The sequence below is a fragment of the Phascolarctos cinereus genome, unplaced genomic scaffold, assembly GCF_003287225.1.
Source record: "Phascolarctos cinereus isolate Bilbo 61053 unplaced genomic scaffold, phaCin_HiC Scaffold_726;HRSCAF=1367, whole genome shotgun sequence".
Lineage (NCBI taxonomy): Eukaryota > Metazoa > Chordata > Mammalia > Diprotodontia > Phascolarctidae > Phascolarctos > Phascolarctos cinereus.
The window spans coordinates 52,461,593-52,482,499 of record NW_027556098.1 but is presented as its reverse complement, the minus strand read 5'-3'; the positions used below and the strand labels follow the sequence as shown (position 1 = coordinate 52,482,499).

The 20,907-nt window shown below is 39.0% G+C and overlaps 1 protein-coding gene across 1 annotated transcript in view; it reads left to right on the top strand.

Annotated features, from left to right (window-relative positions):
- Nucleotides 1–326: 326 nt before the first annotated feature.
- MRPS6 (mitochondrial ribosomal protein S6) overlaps nucleotides 327–20,907 on the top strand; it is an 85,780-nt gene continuing 65,199 nt past the window's right edge. The window contains exons 1-3 of the mRNA XM_078146125.1: nucleotides 327–526; nucleotides 2,563–2,615; nucleotides 3,178–3,311. Of these exons, the coding sequence (XP_078002251.1) occupies nucleotides 327–526; nucleotides 2,563–2,615; nucleotides 3,178–3,311 (387 nt within the window). The remainder of the gene's footprint in view (nucleotides 527–2,562; nucleotides 2,616–3,177; nucleotides 3,312–20,907) is intronic.

The following is a 20,907-nucleotide window of genomic DNA, read 5'->3' as shown; positions in this document are numbered from 1 at the left end:
ATGGTTTTTAAAGAGGCAGAGGAACTAGAGACCAAATTGTCAACATTCAATGGATTATGGAGAAAGCAAGGGAGTTCCAAAAACCATTTACTTCTGCTTCACTGACCACACTAAAGCCTTTGACTGTATGGATCCCAAAAAATGTGGCAAGCCTACAAAGAGATGAGAATACCAGATCATCTTATTTGTCTCCTGAGGAAACTGTATGAAGGCCAAGAAGCAGCAGTTAGAACCAAACATGGAACAACTGGTTGGTTTAAGATTGAAATAGGAGTATGACAAGGCTGTATATTGTCATTTTATTTATTTAAATTATATGCAGAATTATGGGAAATGACAGACTGGATGAATCAAAAGCTGGAATTAAGGTTTCCAGGAGAAATACCAACAATCAACAATTTGCAGATGAGACCACTGTGATGGCAGAAAATGAAGAGGAATTAAGAAAAGAGGAGAGTGTAAAGGCTGGCTCAAAGCTTAACATCAAAAAGACTAAGATCTTGGCAACTGCTCCCAAGACTTTCTGGTAAATAGAGGGATAAGAAACAGAAGCAGTGTCAGATTTTATATTCTTGGCCTCAAAGATCACTGCAGACTATGACTGCAGCCATGAAATTAAAAGATGCTTGCTCCTTGGAGAGAAAGCTATGGTAAGGCTAGATAACATACTAAAAAGCAGACATATCACCTTGATGATAAAGGTCCATATAGTCAAAGCTCTGGCTTTTCCAGTAGCAATGTGTGACTGTGAGAATTGGACTATAAGGAAAGCTGAGTGCTGCAGAATCGATGCTTTCAAATTCTGGTGCTGGAGAAGACTTTGGAGAATCCCTTGGACAGCAAGGAGGTCGAATCAGTTAATACTTAAAGGAATTAATTCAGACCATTCACTGGAATATTAAATACTGAAGAAGAATGAAGCTTAAATACTTTGGCCACAGAATGAGAAGCTGGAACTCATTGGGAGTTGGGAAAGACAGATGTTGGGAAAGATAGAAGGCAACAGGAAAAGGGGATGACAAAGGAGGAGATGAATAGATAGTGTCATGGAAACACCAAACACGAACCTGGATAGACTGAGAGATAGTGGAGAATAAAAGGGGTTGGTGTGCTGTGGTCCATGGGGGAAGAGTCAGACAAAACTAAACAATTGAACAACAACAACAACAACAAAGGCAGATGACTCCTGAATCTATGTATCTAGCATTAGTCTCTCCTATGAACTTCAGTCCCACATCACAAATTGCCTATTCAACATTTAAAACTGGGTTTCTAGAGTCACGTCTAACTCAATGAGCGGTTGCATGGTATAAGTGACTGAGTGCTAGGCCCAGAGTCAGGAAGACTGATGAAAATTTTACCTCTGACATTTAGTAGCTGTATAATCCTGGCAAATCATTTAATGTCTATTTTCTTAAATTCCTCATCTGCATAATGAGCATAATAAAAGCAACACCTCTCCCTTCAAGGGTTTGATCAACTAAGATAACTTACAGGGAGCATTTAAAAATTTTAAAGCACTATGTAAATATTAGCTGTTGTCATGATAAAACAAAATTTATTATTTTTCCCTTCAAAACCACCACTATTCCAAATTTCCTATTTCTGTCAAAGGCACCACCATTCCTCCAGTCTATTTAGTTCAGAACTTCTGTGTTATCCTGGCCTCTTTACTTTCCCTCGCCCTACATATCCAAGTGGTTGCCAAATCTTGCATTTTCATTTGCCGATAATTTTTCCTATTCAACTCTTTCTCTTTATTCACTTGACTATCCACCATAGTTCGGGCCCTCATTACCTCTTGTCTAAATTATTGCAACAGACTCTTAATTGGTCTTTCTGTTTCAACTTTCTCCTACTTGAATTCATCTACAAAGCTGCCAAAGTGATTTTCCTTAAGTACAGATCTATGTCACTCCCCAATTCAGTAGTTCCTATTGCTTCTAGGCTAAAATACAATTGCTCTGTTTAGTTTTTATAGCAGAACACAACCTGGTCTCAACATACTTTTCTAGCTTTTGTATATAATACTCCCATTTTTGACACCCTCCTATTTAACAAGCTTTAGTAGCTCTCTATTACTTTCAGGATCAAATAGAAAATCCTCTCGTTGGTCTTTAAAACCCTTCAAAACCTAGTCCCTTCCAACCTTTCCACTAGACATGTACTCTATAATCCAGTGACCCTGGCCTCCTTGCCTTTCTGTTCTTCCCACACAACACAACAACAACAACAACAACAACAACAACAATAACAACCACAACCATCTCTGAATCAGTATTTTCACATGCTGTTCTCCCCATGCTTGGAACTTTCTCTCTCCTCATCTGTGCCTCCTGGCTTCCCCGGTTTCTTTCAATTCTCAGTTAAAATCCAACCTTCTGCAATAAGACTTGCCTAGTCTTCAAAATTAATGCCTTCCCTATGAGACTGCCTCAGTCTATCCTGTCTATGGCTTATTTGTACATAGTTGTTTTCACGTTGTTTCTCTCACTAGGAAGTGACTTCCTTTGAGATCAGGGACTTTTTTTGTTTGCCTTTCTCTGTATCTCGGATGCACAGCGCGGTGCCGGGCACTTCATTGTCAGGCTTGCTGACTTCTTCAGGATCCACTGGTCTTTCACTTCCTTACAAAAGACCCACCCATCTTCTCTCTCTATGCCTTTGCACAGCAGTAACCAGACCTTGAGCCTGGAAGGCCCTTCATCTAGACTGTGAGCTCCTTGAAAGCAGGTACCGATTTTTGTCTTTGTATCTCCAGTGCTTAGCACAGTGCCTGGCACTTAGTAAGCGCTTAATAAATAAAAGCCAGCTGCCTGCCTGCCTCCTAGCTAGCATCTCTCTTAAGCCAAGGTGCCGCCGAGCATCACTTCTCATTTGAAACCATAGTTGCTGGTGTCCTCCCTCCCAAACTACCCTGTATTCCTCTACTTTGTATTTATTTTCTATTTGTCCTCCATATAGTTATTTGTGTACTCATTGTTTCTCCGGTTAGAATGGGTCAGGGTTGCTTCATTCTTTAGATTTGCAATTTCGGAGCTTAGCCCTGAGCCTGGTACATAACAGGCACTTAATAAATGCTTGTGGATCGACTGTTTTGCCACCAAGAAATGTTAACTTCTCTCCGCCCTTTGCTCCTTCTTCAGCAGCTCCCGAAACCTGCCTCGGTCTCGTGAGCTGCTCGGACCCGAATCGCTGCCCCTGGCCGGCCCGGCCCTTCCCCAGAGGTCAGCGCACCAGCCCGGGGAGGGAGCGCGGCAGACGGGCAGCCGCAAGCCCAGGATGGGAGAGCATCCCCGCGAAGGGACGCAGTAAGTGCTAGAGGCTTCCAGAAGCCTAGGTAGTAGGCGGGGTGGCAGGAAGAAGGCGACAGGGTGTCCTGCCTCTGTCGCCGCCCCAGGAGCCCGGCCTGGACTTGGCAGCTGCTTCCTGCACCCAGTTGGGGGGCCCACAGGGCCCGGGGACCACGTGCGAGGCTGGGGGCGGAGAGCGGCGGGGGCGGGGGCGGGGGGCTGCTGCTTCGGCGGAGCGCCGCGGCCCCTTTAAGGCCGGGGAGGAGCCTGCCCGGCCGCGCATGGAAGAGTCGCTCTGCGCAGCTGCGGGAGCCTTTAAGCCCGGACTCCCGGGCTGTAACTTGCCTTTGCTGCTGGGAGCGAGGTAGCCGCTGTTCGTCCTTGTCTTTCCCCTTCCCCGCCCCGGGAACCCCGGCTCGCCTAGCCTCGCCTCGCCTCGCCGCGCCCCTCCGGCGGCCGGCCGCCCTCCCGCCGTCGCTACAGCGGAGCCCGTGCCCGCGAGCTCCGGCATGCCTCGGTACGAGCTGGCTTTGATCCTGAAAGCCATGCAGCGGGTAAGTGACCCGGCCCAGCCCCGCTCCTTCCCCCCCCTCCCCTGCCTCTGCATCCTCCCTGTCTGCTCCGCAGTTTCGGCATTGTCACGCCCCCCGGCCCCCCGAGCCGGCGCGGGTGAGGGGCTGCTCTGCTTCTGACTCCCCTTGGGCTTCTGGGGCGGGGGCTGGGGGGTACCCGGGGAGGACGCAGCCGAGTTCATTTATTGCTTCCCGCTCGTCCTTTTCTTACACACGCACGCACACGCGCGCGCGCGCGCACACACACACAGGTTGCCCGCGCCTGGCAGGTCCCGGGCGCGGGCGCGCGCCTGCGGGTGCCTGGAGACGGGCTCGCGCGTGTGTTTCTCTGAGTAAATGAGTGGAGGCGTGCGGGGGCGTGGGCAGCTCGGTGAGCTCTGAGGTGGTGCGTCAGCTCGGGATGGCCTTAGTAAGTATTTCCATAGCGCTTTTAGGTTTGCAAACCGCTTTACCCACGGTGCCTCCTTTGAATCTTATCACAAACCCCGGAGGTAGGCGCTATTGTTAACCTCAATTTACAGATAAGGAAACTGAGGCTCTGAGAGGTTAAGGAACTTTGGTCTAAGGGCTGGTACGTGCCTGAGGCTGGATTTGAACCAAGGTCTTAATGACTCTAGGTCCAGCGCTTGATCCACTGCGCCACCCAGCATACACCACCTATGTGTATCCGTGTGTGAGAGCTTGATCGCGTGTTTCTGTAAGAGTGTAGATGTGTGCCCCCGTGTGTATGTATTCTCATGTGTACTATACGGTGCATTCGTGCCTATCTGCCTGTGATCGTGTGTGCATGTGCAGTGGGTTACGTTCATTTCTCGAAAAGGGGGTGTTTCCGCTCACTCCCGGACTGCCAACTCTGCATCATCTGTATACACAGGTATGCCCCTTTAGGATAAATGTGGAACTTAAACCATAATCTTCTTGCCAGAAGAGAGGAGGAAAAAAAAGTCAAACGCTGAATGTTTTCTGGCCATCGTCGAGTTGGGGAAACCTTGCAACGTTACTACAAAACAAATAAAACCCAACTTTCTAATTCTATGCCTATGGTATACTTATTGCTAATTGCCGTATTCTAGGTTCTCCTAGTAAAATGCGCTCCTAATTTTTACTCATCTTTTTATATGCCTCAACTATCCTCAGCTGTTTTTGATTGAAGAGCATGTGTTTTGAAACTTCAGCACAGTTCAATAAAATTATCTTTAAATCCTCATGTGTAGTACTCTTTTGACTTGTTGCTATGTTTCTGACTTCAATGAATATTCAAAGAATCAAACTTCAAAGGAGGGGGGAAAACTCCACTAAATCCTTAATCTAATTCTTCATCAAAAAAAAATTAGTAAGCCTAAGAGTTTCTATGTATCTTCTATGTATATTGCTTCTTTGTATATAGCTTCAATGTGTATAGCTGGTGTTTTAATCTTTATTTTATTCATCCAAAGATTGTTCTTTCTGCTTCTCTCTGATTGAAAATTTTTCATGTGAGAAAAAGAGAAACAGAGCCAGGGCAGAGAGGAGGCAGAAAGAAAGACAGAGAGAGGGGAAGATAGAGACAGAGAGAAAAGCAGACCAAAAGGTAGGTAGAGAGACAGACTGTTTCAAGGGAGCTTTTGGTGGCATGGTACATGATAACACAAAGTTAACTTGTTTTGTGCTTTATCAGCCCTAGTGAAGCTATTTGAGTTTATTATGCTATGGAGACAGCTTTTTATCCTAGCACCATTGTGTCTGATATCTTAGAAATTTGGGCTTTTCCCAGGAACTCCTCTTGGTACTTAAAAAAAATAAATGCTGTATATGTATTGGTATTTGGTATTATGGTTTTTAGTATTTACAGACAGACCTTTTCATATCATAGCTATGTATAAAACTTTGTTAACTTTAGAATGTGTAACAAACAGTGATTGAACATCTTAAGCTTTTGAATATGGCAAAAATTTGCTGAACTAGTGCTAATACTTACAAGGTCTAAAGAATTTAATAAATGCCACAGAAAAGGAAGAAAGCATATGAGTAATTTGCTAACTTTCCAAGTTAGAAAATTACTGGATACTATAAATTTTGAGTTCTGCCCTGAGAGTCATAACATTGTGCTCTCCTGACTTCTTCCTTGCAGTTGAGAAAATAAATTAAGAATTTAAAGTTTATGAGGCCCCCAAATAGTACTCCATATTTTCCCAATTCACATAAACATGAAATTTAATTGGGGACAGAAAAAGGAAGGGGGTGGTAGGTGGGAAAGCAAGAGCTAGAGATATATGCTTTGGGAATAAGGAGAGTGTTATTGTGCCCTTCTCAAGCAGTCCCTATATTATAGAAGTTATTAAAAAATTGGTTTATTGGCCATTGGCACCTTCCTATCTTCCTACTTTTTTCATATTAATCTGTTTATTTTTATGTAGGTAAATGGAAGGTGGGCAAGAAAATCTTGTTAATCAGTATTGGCACAGCCTGTGTGTATTTGAATTTTGTCTGGAAGCCAAGAGCAAAGTTAAATCACAGCCTCTTTATCCGTACAGTGTGTCTGCAGGCACATTAGTTAAGTTTTGCTTTTTCTCAGCTAGCTGTCAAGAGATAGGTGGGGGGCTACCTAAGTTTAGGGCTGTGAATGTGGGCACCACCTGGCATCAAATAATGTTGACTTAATCACTCTTGTGTAGTTAATAACACTGATAGGAGGGGGGGCAGGTTTGGAGGAAGGAGAGTCATAGGGAAACTCTTGTTGAGTTTTGTTTTCATGTTCCTTGGTCACCAGGGTTTGTAGAGGGCACATTGCAGCAATGATGTTATGGTTGAAAAGGCTAAAGAAATTATCTTGGATTTAAAGTGGATTAAGAGTAAAAGGTATACAGCTCTTACTTTTTTTCTCCTGCCTTTTGAAATGTCTATGTAATGAACATGCAAGGTTTTTCTGGTTTCAGAAAATTTGTTGTGCTTAAGTTATTCAGAAAACTGGGATTTGCAATTCTTAGGCTAAATAGTTGCGAAGGTCAGCTTGAACAAATGTACTTAGATGTTATATTTTATAGAGTGTATATAAAGGATTCCATGTGTAAATTATTACTTTTGCAGACCCCAGATTAATAGGATTATAAATTTAGAGCTGTAAGGGACTTTAGATGTCATTCCTAAGGGTTCCTCACCTCTTTTACAGATAAGGAAACAGACCTAGCAAGAAATAATCTACTCATGGTCACAAATGTAGTAAGTAGCAAAGTTGGGATTTGACCTCATGTTTGCCAACTCCTTCTCTGGGGGGGAAAAAAAGCTTAATTGACCAACAGATATTTATGTTGCTACAATGTGTAAAAACATGGAGACTGCTTAAAAATAATAAAAAATAAGGGCTTAAGGGATAATTACATCATTAGTGCCTTTAGATTGGATTGGATACCTAGAGGTGTTTCTTTCCCATCTGTTTCATGCCAGTTATAATCTGTAGGGCAGTGGGGTGATTCTCAGTCTTCTTGGAATTATGACATCCATTGTTTGGTTTCCTTTTACCCTCACCACTCCCTTCCTCCTCCCAGTACTAGTGACATAAGTCCTTCTTAAATGTGAAATGTTCAAAACGTAATACTTTGTTTTTGATCACCTCTCAGGTACCCGAAAAACCATTAGGATGTGACCAAGTTATTTTTGGGGGGAATCCCTGCTATACATTTCAGGATATATTTAGTACATATTTGAAACAGTGATTTAATGTTAGTGAATTCGTGTTTGAATCAGGGAAAACTTTAATGAGATGGGATGGAATGGAAAAACCTAAGTCTTTAATAGGTGCCAGGCACTTGTGGAATAGTAGTCCTCAGCAAAAATAAATAAATGAAAAATTTGCAAGTAAAATTTAGTTTGAACTTATATGTGCATGTTTTTAGTACAAGAACGTTTAACTCCTTCAGGTTCTTCTCTGGCTAAAAATGCCTTAACTATATTTTTAATTCTCAGTTGTTAAGCATTGCATAACAGAGTAATGGAAGCATCATTTCTTCAGATGTAATTGCTTAAAATAATGAATTGTAGTGGACATTTATTCAGGTTAGCAACCTTGGGATCATCTGCTCCTCCCGTGGTCCAAATGTCCAGTTCATTGCCAAATCTTGTCATATCTGCCTTCACAACATCTGGTGTGTCCCCCTTCTAAAACTCACATAGCCACCACCCTTAAACTGACCTTCATCACTTGTCACCTACACTATTACAGGAGCCTTCTAACTGGTCTTCCTTACTCAAGTTTCTCCACTGCAATCCATCCTGCCTTCTACCAAAATAAATTTTTTAAAATATGTCTGGCAATGTCATTTCCTTCTGCAGCTCATTTTACAGATGAGGAGCTAGGGCAAAAATGGTTAAGTGACTTCCCCAGGATCACACAGCCGGTAAGTGTCTGAAGCCAGATTTGAATTCGGGTAGATTCCAGGCCCAGCACTCTTTCTATTGCACCACACTTTTCATCTATTTGGTACCTACTTGTTTATTTACTGTCTCCCCCACCAGGAGAGGGCAGAGACTGTTTTTGCCTCTTTGTGTATACTCGGCATTTATTTAGCACAGTACCTATAAGTGCTTGTTGATTTTTGATCAATGTGGCCTCTCTAGATTGCTAATGCATTCTTAGGCCACATTGATTTAAAGTGTGATGTCTAGAGTAGGGAGGTACTACAACTTTACTTAGTGCTGATTAGAGCATTAAGCACTTAGAGCACTTTAATAACTAACATTTACATAGTTGCTCTCAGGTTCACAAATTGCTTTGCTGTATTATCTCGTTTGTGAGATAGGTACAGTAGCTACCCTCCCTGTTTTACTAGAGGGAACCTTGGCTCTAAGAGAGGGTAAGTACTTTAGTATGTCCGTGGTTACTGAGCCAATAAGTATTGGAACCCCACTGGGGTGGCAGCTGAAATAGTGAGTTTCCTACCTCTTGAAATGAGTTGTTAAAAACATTGGCTGAGTGATCATTTGCTAGAGATATTGAAGAGAGGATTCCTTTCTTGCATGAGAGATCACACTTGATAACCTTTAGGCATGGAGGTTAAAAATAAGGGTATGATTAATAATTTGAAATAACCTTTAGAAATAAAATTAAAGTAGCACTGTGTTTTGGGAAAATGTGAGAACATACAAACCTTTGGTTTGAAGAGAGAGATTAGGTTTAGTAAGGAGATAGAGGGGAAAACCTAAGACAAAAAAATTTTTGTTATATTTGTTGGCAAGAGGAATACGATAGACATTTTGGAGAAAAAAATTAAAAATATACATATGTGTATATATATATGTGTGTGTGCCATATTTATGCATACATACATATATATATGTATGTGTGTGTATATATATATATGTATGTATTGCATTTTTACAGATAAAAAAACGTTATTAGGTTAGGTTACAATGAGGTCCTCCTGACTGGTGTTAATAAAGAATCCCCTGAAGTGGTGGTATAAAAGTATTATGCATAATTTGGTTTACTTGGAAAATTATCATTGTTTTTGAGAAGGCTTTGGGCTAGAATGAAGGGAAAGAGCAATTGGAAATTTTTTTTCTATGCCTTTGCATCTCTACCCAGGTATTTTAAACTTGGGAATGAAAAATTAATGCTTTAAACAATAGCCTCATGTAACTTAGGTACTGAATGAATGCAAGCTCATATATAAAAGCACCAAATTTATCCTTCTGTAATGTAGGAGCAAGTAAATTCATAGCCCCTGTGGAAATATTTAAAAAAATAAAATAAACATTTGTTACCATTTTAAAAAGTTGTACCAGCTGTTAGGCAAGGCTTAAGGTAACAACTAGTTAAAATTATTTTGGCTTTTTATTAGAGATCTTTTGGTTTTCTTTGACAATTTATGACCATATTTCAATCTTATTGCCTTGCCAATCTGTCTCGATTCTAATTCAGTATTTAAGAATCCCCATTTGTTATTTACAGTGGAAGCAAAGTTCCTCTCCCCTTCTAAAATAGACAGTTGTGGGATTCTTTCATCTGTTTATTGCACTATCAGGGAAATAGAGAATTCTGACGCTCAGACGCATAAGATAGGTAAGCCATGGTTAAGGGGGGGGTGTATGTGTAATTTTGAGGAAGGGCTCTTGGAAACGAGCAGTTTTTATGTTATCAGTCAGCTTTCTGTTCAGCTTTGCTGGTAGATAATTCTCATGTTGGCACATGATCTGTTGTGCATGATGACCAGGGAAGTCCTTGCTTAATTTCATTTTCCTCTATTTGTCTGTACCCTGGGCCTGTCTTCTAGGAACTTTGGAAAGGAGGAGGTTTCTGTTTGGGAGTATAGAAGTAGATTGACTGTGATATAAATGTTTAGAGCTTTAGACCCTTGTTAATAGAGTCTGTCAGTTCTATGCCCTTGGGCTACTAGCATCCTCTACCTAGTCTGCAATCAGTAATCTCCCTTAACCTTCTCAGCCTCATGCTTGAAATCAGACAATTAAAACTAGATATTCAGCTATTAAAGGGCTTTGAAGGATTCTGACCTTTCACTGAGGCCTTTGTTCTTTAAAAAGAAAGAGTTATTTAACCCTATGAAGTGATTGAAAGGTTTTACTTCCCCAGAGTTGCACGAAATGATGGGGTCAATTTATGAGTGTACATTTTGTGGAAATGGTTTCAGAATATTGTGCAAAGTGAACAGTTCTCTTAAAGAGCTCTTTTTTTCCCCCTTCTCGTATTGACTGTTCCTTATCTCTTATACATTTCTTAAATGCTGTACTAGTGATAATTTGTTTTGATAGATATAGCAAGTGAGGAAATAACCTCCACCAGTACACACCCACCCAGTGCCTTTTTTCTAATTTATAATCTGTAAGAGTTGGATTATGTGACCTTGACTTGGTCAGTGTCCCCCAACCAATTTGTGTCAGGTACAACTTGAACCCAGGTTATTCTGATTCTGAAGCTGGCCTTCTGTCTACTGCATCAAGCTCTCTTTCAATTAAAAATCTAGTTAATAAATAGTAATTATATGTAATTACAAGTTTAATAACTTTTAAGGAAAGATAAAATTTAGAAGGATCTGTGATTTTTTTCAGTGTAAGGAATTTTTAGGCAGCTCACAACAGGTCCTTGACCTAGGGGCTTTCTATAAATAGAAATTTATAAGTCATTTTCCCACCCCTACCCTGCTAGTGTGAGGCAGAATTTGAACCTAGGTCTTCCTTATTCTGAGCCCACTACTCTTTCTACTAAGCTGTGCTTCTTCTTTGTGAAGCTACTCTCCCCCTCCCCTCTTTGGTTGTTTGGACCTTTGATTTCATCGAAACTCCTTGTGTTGACATTTCCTGCTTGGTTAACTGGTCTGTACTGTTGTTATTTGTCCTTTAAGAGGACCATGGCAACCTGAAGGTGATGCCATTACTTGCAATTGAATTGGATTTAAGTGAGGGAGGGCTGTGCAGAGTCACCAGCCTCACTCTCTCTTCCTGAGCCATCTGGGTCCAGTGGCCAGATATAGCTCAGGATGACTTCAGATGGCCCCCATGCAGTGAAAGACCTTGGCCTTTTTAAGTATGGTCTTTCCCAGGTTTCAATTTAACTGTAGATCTAGAGTACATGTCTTCTGAATCTAAACCAAATTAATATCTTCTCATCTAGTATCATACTTTTGTTCATTTCATAACAGATATACTGATATAAAGCCCAATAAATATCACTTAACTCCGTTTATACATACTTGGGTATTTATTACATAAATCAAGTTCCGCTTGTACTTTTTTCTTTAAAAATTTTTTTTTAAATTGAGATGTTGTCCTTTGTCATTGTTTGCTTATGTTAACTCTTCTGTTTGCACTTCAGAGATTCTCTGAAGCTTTAAGTCTTTTTGTAAGGAATACTTAGAAATCTATTAAAAGGTCCATTTTTTCCCTTGTGCGGTTGTAATCAGTTTTTTTTTGATAATCTATTCTCAGTTGTAAGCCTATTGCCTTTGCCTTCTCCCTCCTTTCTTCTTTCTCTCTCTCCATGTCTGTCTGTCTATTCCTCTCCTCCACATAATGTATACACACATATACATATATATGCACATACATACATACATGCATACATACATATATATATGTATAAACATTATCCATATTTTTCTTTGCTTTATATGTATATTGAATATATCTTATTCCAAGCTCTTTTCTCCTGTAGAATAGTGGCCACTTTATGGTGGTTATGGTTCCTTGCTACTTGAATTCTTTGTTTCTGGCTTCTTGTGGTATTTCTTTTCTTTGACCTGGAAACTCTGGATTTTGGCTTCTGGGAATTTTCATTTTGGGGGTTTCTTTCAGGAGATAAGTGATTTTTTTCTATTTCTACTTTGCCCTCTGGTTTTAAGAGATCTGGGCAGTTTTCTTTCATGATTTCTTGAATCATAAGCTCTTTCATTTGGTAATGACTTTCAGGTAGTCCGGTGACTCTTGAATTATCTCCCAGGTCAGTTGTTTTGGCTATGACATGCCTTTTTTAAATCATTTCACTTTATTTTAGTATTTCTTGTCATTGTCTGCTGTTTGGTTCATTCTGATTTTCAGGGAGTTTGTTGCTTGGGTGGGGTTTTATGTCTCTTGTGCCAAGCCTTTTTTTTTTTCTCTCTTCTAATTCTTCTATAGCTTACTTGTTTTCCTATTTTTTCTCTACTGTTCTGATCTTGTAAAAAATATTTTAAATTTAAGGGAAAAAACCCTCTTATTTCATGTCTTTGACAGATTCTAATTTAAAATTTATGCCCAAGATGTGTTTTTCATTTAGGCTTCTCTAGTAGATATTTTGGTAGATATATCTCTTATAGGTATGTATTTTGAATAGCCCCATCACAACAATAGCTTTTTATGGTGGTATTCTTGTTTATTTGCTCATTCTTCCAGCCTACTTCCTGGCTCTGGACTTGATGTTAGGGCCAGGCTCTGCACACTTTTTTGAGGGAAGGTCTGGTCTGATCCTGTTTTCTTGGGATGTTGAGGTTTGTGTTATTTCAGGATTTTATGGACGAGTGAGACTGGTGGCCTGCAAGTTTTCATTGTCCCCAAATTGGTTTGATCCAGGGCTAAAGTCTGAAGGCTCTGTCTCCCATGCTTTCCTGCAGCTGAAAATATGTGTTGTTGATTACATTCATTTGTTCATTCAGAGGATATATGTGTCTAGTATGTAAATGTAGTTAAAGTTCCTTCCAACTTGTAAAGACCTTTTCAATTCTTGTAAAAAGACCTTTTAGATCTTATTGTCACAAATTGACTTAAAGAAAAAAAAATGCCTTCTAAACACCCATGTCTTTCTTGTACTTTGTTGGCCAGCCTACTGTATGTACACCTGTTTTGTGCTTTTTATGCCCAACATAAAACTTTTTAATAAAGATTATCAGTCATTGTGATATAGTTTTTTAAAAAAAGGCAAAGGACTAGAGTAGAAATGTCTTCCTTTAGATAATTTTACTCTAGTGCAAGAATTCTTTCATCTTTTTCTTGTCATGGACACTTTTGTCAATATGGTGAAGCTTATGGCCGCTTTATCAGAATAGTGTTTTTAAATGTATAAAATAGGATTACAAGGGAAACTAATTATATTGAAATACAACTATCAGAACATTTTTTAAAACAGTTCACTGGCCACAGGTTAAGAAATTACTCTGCTCCAGTGGATGTTTCAGAATGAACTCTGGGAGCAAAATGTAACTTATTCAGAGAAAGCTGTCACACTTCTGAAGTGACCAGAGTAGGAGAAGGTGGCCAGTGACATGATCTGTCCCTTTTTGCTATGTGAATTTTAATTGTTTTCTGTCACCTTTTGTCTTTAATGACCTCTTTTGTGGTTTTATTTTTGGTCTATTAGTAATACTTGTTAGGTACATAAAATCAATAGTTAGCTCTCCTATTAATAATACTCTTGCTACTTGGGTTCCTGGGCACATCATGACCTTGTAGGTAATCAGTGGCTCCTTGGCAAAGTGTAAGAAATTAGGAGTGGTAAGGAGTACAGGTTTGTTTTTAATTAATTGCAATCTTTGTGAGTCTCTTGAAAGAAATGGTAAATAATAGTCTGTGTCTCCCAAAGGACATAAACATTGTTCTCAGTGTTTGTTTATATATGGACCTATGTGGAAAGTGACTTTTTATTCCTTAGTCTTTTTATCCTAAGATTGTTGTATTTTGAGGTAGTAGTAGTAGTAGTAGTAGTAGTAGTAGTAGTAGTAGTAGTAGTAGTAGTAGTAGAAGTAGGAGAAGTAGTAGTAATGGTAAGCTCCTTCAGAATAGAGACTGGTTTTATTGATTTTTTTTTCTTTTTTATCTATCTGTCTAGCAGATAATGGATGTATAATAAAAGCATACTGAACTAATGTATATTGGGTGTTACTATTTATATTTAATTTAAATAAAGTAAAATGTAATTTAGCTTAATATAACTTAAGTTACAAATAACTTTTTTTCAGATGTAGGTTTTCTTCTACTCCACCAAAAAGTCCATCAGAGATAAGTCTGACTATAGAAAATTGGGCAAGGAGTGGTTTGAGCCATAATACAACTTAGAATAAAATATTTTTGACTAAAAATTGTCAGAAATTGGTATTCATAGACCATTTTTTTCCTGTCTTCTGTGTGCCCAGATGACTGAGTAACCATTATTACAAGTTAATGTATACCTTTGTGCAGAACACTTTGGAAGTTTGAATGCCATCTCTAGGCAAGGCATAGTTTCTTTAGAAAATGATGCCTCCCTCACCCCCACCCACCCAAATGTCTTGGTGATGGTATAAATGACCATATGTCAATAATGGCACTATGTAGCATCTTTTATTGCCATTGAAGTTTGTCTTATGTAGCCTGTTAAACATGGTGCTTTATTGGATGATTTCTTCCAAATTGTATAATGATCATTTGTGGTTTTAACATTCTCACTTTTTTTTTTGACCTTTAAGGAAGCATTTTTTTTTTGACTAGTGGCTCATTACAAATTTTTTCTTACTTTAAATTTCATTACTGTTATGATGATTTTATTTGGGTGAAGATGCATAAATGACTCCTCTTGTCATCCCTCTCCCTCTACCCCCCAAGAAAAAACCAGAATGGAGACAGTCAGACAGGGCTGACTACCTTTTTGTTCTTTTCTATCCCTTCAACAAAGTCAAAATTTTTTGTATTCTGAAGAGTCCTTTTTAGATTCTCCAGATCAGCACATTCTTAGAGTGATTATAAGACCTTAGTTACAGGTAATCTTTAACAACTTTTTGAAGACTAGCAGTTTTGTGTACATAGAACACAAATTTAAGTTCAAATATGATCAAATCAAATAATATTTAATTGCAGCACATTTCTTTTCAGTCTTAAATGCTTTATAAAACTTTTTTTTGAAGTAAAAAGCAAAATAGTTGGGGAAACTATAGTATAGAGAATGATGTATCAGAAAAATGTTAATAAATTCTTTGCAAACCTTAATGTTATAGAACTAATTAGCTTTTATGACCTGTGTTAATATCTTATTTTCTGGTTTGAGATGATTGTAAAACCTGTCTTGAAATAATCTTATACATGATGTTGTTAATCATTTGTTTAAATCCAATAAATGCAGGCAAAAACCTCTTCATAAAAAGTAGTTGCATGGTGTAAGGGAAAGAATGCTGGACTTGTCATTAAAGAGCATGAGTTCAAATTCTGACTGCCACTGTGACCTTGGGTAAGTCACCTTCTCTCAATAGCTATCTGTAAAATGAAGGTATTAGACTGGAGAGAAGACAGAGGGGGCACCTTAGAGATACCAATTTTAGGGCTAGGAGGCACCCTAGAGATCTCCTAGTCCAGCTTCCTTGTTTTATCAATGGGAAACTTAGACTGAGTGGTTAAGTGATTTGCCCAAGGTCACACTAGTTGTGAGCCTCAGAGGTAGGATATAAATCCGTGTCACCTCCAGCACCTCCTCCTTTTAAATTTTCCTCCAGGGTCCTAGACTTAGGATCACTGAAACCAGTCAAAAGGAAATGCTATCGTGAGTTTGGAAATCCATTCTAAATGAAATCTGTGAGGACCTAAACCAGGACAGCAGTATTAGGGTGAAGTGTGATTAGCATTTTTGTGGACCTACAGTTTACCTTGAGCAATTATGTTAATTTCAGGATTCTTTCTCAGTGAGGACATGATGGCAGGTTCCAGGTTTGTCATGTGGAAAAGAGATGGTTCTCTTTGGCCTGAGAGGGTGGAGTGGAAGATAGAAAGAGTCCATTGTAGACTTAATGTCTGGAAAATTTTCCCAACAGTTTTAGATATCCCAAAATAGAATGGCTTGTCTTGAGAGTTTATAGATTCCCTGTCCTAGAAGTTGTTGAGGTAGAAGCTATACAGCAAGCTGCTTGTTGAGTATGTGGGGATTCCTTTGTTCATGGGGTTGGACTACATAGTTGCTGAGGTCTCTTCCAACAATTATGTGATTCTGTAATTTTCTCTAACCTTCAGGCAAACTAGCTCTAAATTGATTTAGAAGCAGGATTTTCAAAATATGCCTACTTATGCAAGAGGTCTGGGTTGATATTCTATGGCATTTACTTGTCTTCTGTCCTGACTTCAGAACCGAGATGACTTGAGTTTAAATTCTATCCCTGACACATACTGGGACAAGTCACTTAAAATATCCTTACTACTTCCTGATAACTCTCTTAATAGAAAGAAGTACCTCACACTTCAAAGTTTCCTGTACTCCATTAGCTCCTTAATTACTTCCAGGATCATCTATAAAATCCTTTGTTTGGCATTCAAAGCCCTTCATCACCTGGCTGCCTCCCCCTGCCCTTCCATTCTTCTTAAGCTGCCACAGATTGTGTAATTCAGTGACACTGGCCTTCTTGCATTGCTCTGTCTTCTATCTCTGTACATTTTCATTGGCTATCCTCCATGCCTGGAATTCTCTCCCTCCTAGCTTGCTTGGCTTCCTAGTCCCAGCTAAAATCCAACTTTCTGCAAGAAACCTTTCCCAGTCCTTCTTAATGCTGATGCCTTCCCTTTGTCGATTTTTTCCAGTTTATCCTATTTATCTTGTTGCTACATAGCTATTGGTTTGTTGTCTTCTCCCATTAGATTGTGAGCCCTTGAGAGCAGGGACATATCTTTTGCCATTCTTTGCATCCCCAGTGCTTAGCATGTAACAGAATCAACACTTACTGTTTGTTGACTTGTCCATACCAATGGCATTAGTTCTCTTTTAGTCCCTGTCCCTATTTTATTTTATTTTTTCTTTCAAAGTACATTAATTTGGGTGATAAATTTCTGTTCTTCTACATACTACTGTTTTAGTTGTATTGGGAGATAAACAATTGGGTAATTTTAGTATATTGCTCATTTAAGTGCAGCATTAGACATTTCTGGCATCAAAGATTTTGGAAAGAAACTAAATTGCTATCTATTTCCTTTCTAACCTTGAGAAATTTCAGTGAAGAAACATCTCCCAAGCTATGGGATGTTCAGAAAAGGCTTACTTGCCTGTTAACGAGTCTCTAATTGAGAGCTGAAATACTTTGGTCCACCAGAAATGTGCTTTTATATTTTCTGGTATGCTTCCAGTTGGAAAGCTGGAAGATAACCTTGTAGAGTTGTGCCTCCAGGGAAGGTGAAGTTGGAACCTGGTGGGAAATATGTGTGAGTAGAGCAGAAGGAACATGGGAATGTGAGCTCCAAGGTTGCCCTGGTGGATGTCCTTGAATAACTTGCTTTATCTAGGTGACTTTGATCATTAGCTCTCTGGTAGAATAGAGGGGTAGTATTAAAATTGTCCCTCAGTACCAGAAAGGAAATAGATGCTTACAATAACCTTCTCATTTAGCTTGTATACTTTAACAGGTGAAAGGCACTGTGGTGCACGAGACTACTGGACTCCATCTCAGGAGAAGACTTGGGTGTAAATCTTGCCTTTGATATTACCTAGCTGTTTGATTATGGGAAAGTTACTTAGCCTCAGTAACCCTTGGCTAACTTTATTAGATTTTATGAGAAGAGAAATGACTTGTGCACTGTTAGTTGCACCCTATCAGTAGGAGAAACTCGCACAGAAGACCTAGGAAATCACAGGTCCTTGATGTGTATTGATTTCTTAAATTTTAAAGAATATTTTATCCTTTACTTAACAAAGGTATGCTGGAGGGAGGTGAAATGCCTCATTAATCTTTAAGTATGAGCATTTACACCTTGGAAATCAGCAAACCTACATATCAGGACTTGATTTATTGTTTTGTTGATTGTCTAAACTTAAGAAAGTGATGGAGAAAATGTTAATTATGGAGATTAAACATAAAAGTGTTTCATGTGTACAAAATTTTTGAGAGCTGGTTTTTAAAACATTTACCACCACACCCACTGCTTATAGATCACTTTCATTTCCATATATATCCCTCCTCTTCCCCTACCCAGAGAGCCATCTAATTTATACAGTATTCCTTGCTGATAGCATGCCAGTCCTTTGAAGGACAAGAAGTATTTTTTCGTTGCTTCTTCAGAGACAAGCTTAGCCATTATAAATCTATCTTAAAATGATAATTTAATTTTAATTCAGTTATGGTTTTTATTTTGTTCCTTCCATTTAGATTGGAGTCATTACTCATGTTGTTTACCTGGTTTTGCTGACTTTACTTTTCCTTACTTCCAATGACTTTAAAAATAGTATTTTATTTTTTCCAATTATATGTAAAGATAGTTTTTAACAATCATTTTTATGAAATTTGAATTCTAAATTTTTTTCCTCTCTTCCCGCTTCCTAAAATGGTAAGCAATTTGATATAGGTTATATATGTGCAATCGTGTAAAACATATTTCCATTTTTAGTCATAGTTGTGAAAGAAGAAACAGACAAAAAGGAAAAAAAAATATGGCAAAAAATGAAGGGAAGATGGTGTGCTTTGCTCTGCATTCAGGGTCCATTAATTCTTTCTCTGGATGTGGATAGCATTTTCCATCATGAGTCCTTTGTAAATTGCCTTGCATCATTGTATACTGAGAAGAGCTAAGTCATTCATGACTGATCATCACCCCACATTGCTATTACTGTGTACAATGGTCTCCTGGTTCTGCTCATTCACTTTGCATCAGTTCATGTAAGTTTTTCCAGGTTTTTCTGAAATCTGCCTGCTCATCATTTCTTATTGCACAATAATGTTCATTACATTCATATACTACAGCTTGTTCAACTGTTCCCCAATTGGCAGGCATCCCCTCAATTTCCAGTTTTTTGCCACCACGAAAATAGCTGCTGTAAAGATTTTTTGTGCATGTAGGTCCTTTTCCCTTTTCTGATGACTCTTAATAGACAATAGCTTTGACTGTCCTTTGAATTTTTGTTGTCTGCCTTTCAAGAGTCTTGATCTGACATAAGTGAAATAAGGAGTGTAGTGTTTGTATGATTTTTTAAAAGCCTATTTGTTCCTCTTTTGTGTTTTATCTTAACAAACCTGTGACTCAAACCAATGTACAAATCAGAAAACTATGGCAAAAATAACTCATGTGCACAATTAGTCTTAAACCATTTTTGATAGATTTCATTGTCCTGAAAAGTGGTGAAAAATATTAAGTTTTTGAGATGAGAAATTTTTGAAGTGGTACAAAATCTTCCCATGTGCTACAGTGAACTCTTAATTTGTTAGTTCCCTTCTTTGTGGGAGTAGTGCAGATGAATGTCTTTGAGTTTAAGACTTAAGACAAATTCAGGTGACCTTTCACCTTTTAAAAAAAGGAAATACCATGGTGAAGTAGAAAGAACACTGAATTTAGAGTTAATGGACCTGGGTTCAAATTTGCACTACTTACTTTTGTGGTCTTGGGCAAATCATTTCGGTGGGCCTCAGTTGCCTCAAATGTGGAAATTGGACTTAAGAAAAAAAAAGAAATTGGACTTGATAGAACCTATTGTAAAGATCCCTTTGTAGTAGGTCTGACCCTGTTAGTCCCCTACTCAAAAACCTTCACTTGTTCAGTCTTCTTGCCTTTAGGGAAAAATAGAAACTTCTCTATTAGATGTAGAAAAGCCTTTCACCATCTTTTCTAGGTTTCTGGGCTGTTTACTAGCCTATTTGCTATTCTGTCCAAATGTCATTCCATCTCCTGCCTTATATAAGACTTCCTCTTATTACTCCCCTTTCCTCTTTCCTGGAATCCTCTGTCTTCACCTCTGCCCCCTGGAATCCCTAGCCCCTTTTGGGCTCATCTTAAGCACTATTTCCTACATGCCTATTAATGCCCCTCCTTAATTTGTTTATATTTTGTATTTAAATTAGCAAATGTTGTTTCCCACCAGTAGAATGTAATCTCCTTGAGGTGAGGGACTGTTTTGTTTTTGACTTTGCATCCTCAGCTTCTAGCTCAGTTCCTGGCATGTATAAAGGTCATCAATGAATGCTTCTTGAATTGAAATGCAGGGAAACAGACTAAAATGAAAGGTGTAGTAATTCTTGGAACAAGCTCTGGAAAAGAAATAAGCCCAATGAAGATAAGTGGTCCCTTCCTGTGGGTACGATGGGTAAGTGGTGCTTCCAAATAGACTAATTCTGTGCATTGTGGATGAAAAAAGAAAAAAGATTTTTATCTGGACAAAGAATGTTCTGCTTGGTTTATTTCTGCATTGTTGCCCTGTCTTACCCATCTTCTTGGAACTCTGACTTCCTGACACATCTATGTGATATGTATATAATTTGGAGTGATGACCTCATAGTAGTGGTTCTCAGCATTTTTCCCAGTTTTCTGATTGGAGAAGAGAGGCTTGTGAGTCCTTCTGGTAGTTAGTAACTGTATGGCCTTAGGTGAATGATTTATACCTCTTTTGACCTTACTTTTCCTTACTTGTAAAATGAGAGACTAGATGATCTTTAGGATTCCTTTTTGCTCTAAAGAGATACTGTTGAATAACTAGACTTTGGAACCAGAAGACCTGAGTTCAGATCCCCTTTGACAGTTGCTGGTCTTGTGGTTGTGGATTTATTTATATTTACTATCTCAAAACCTCGACATCTTTATCGCTTTATCACTTGTGTTACCTACTTCACAGCTGTTTGTGAGGAAGGCACTGTTAAAAATGCGAGGCCATTTCC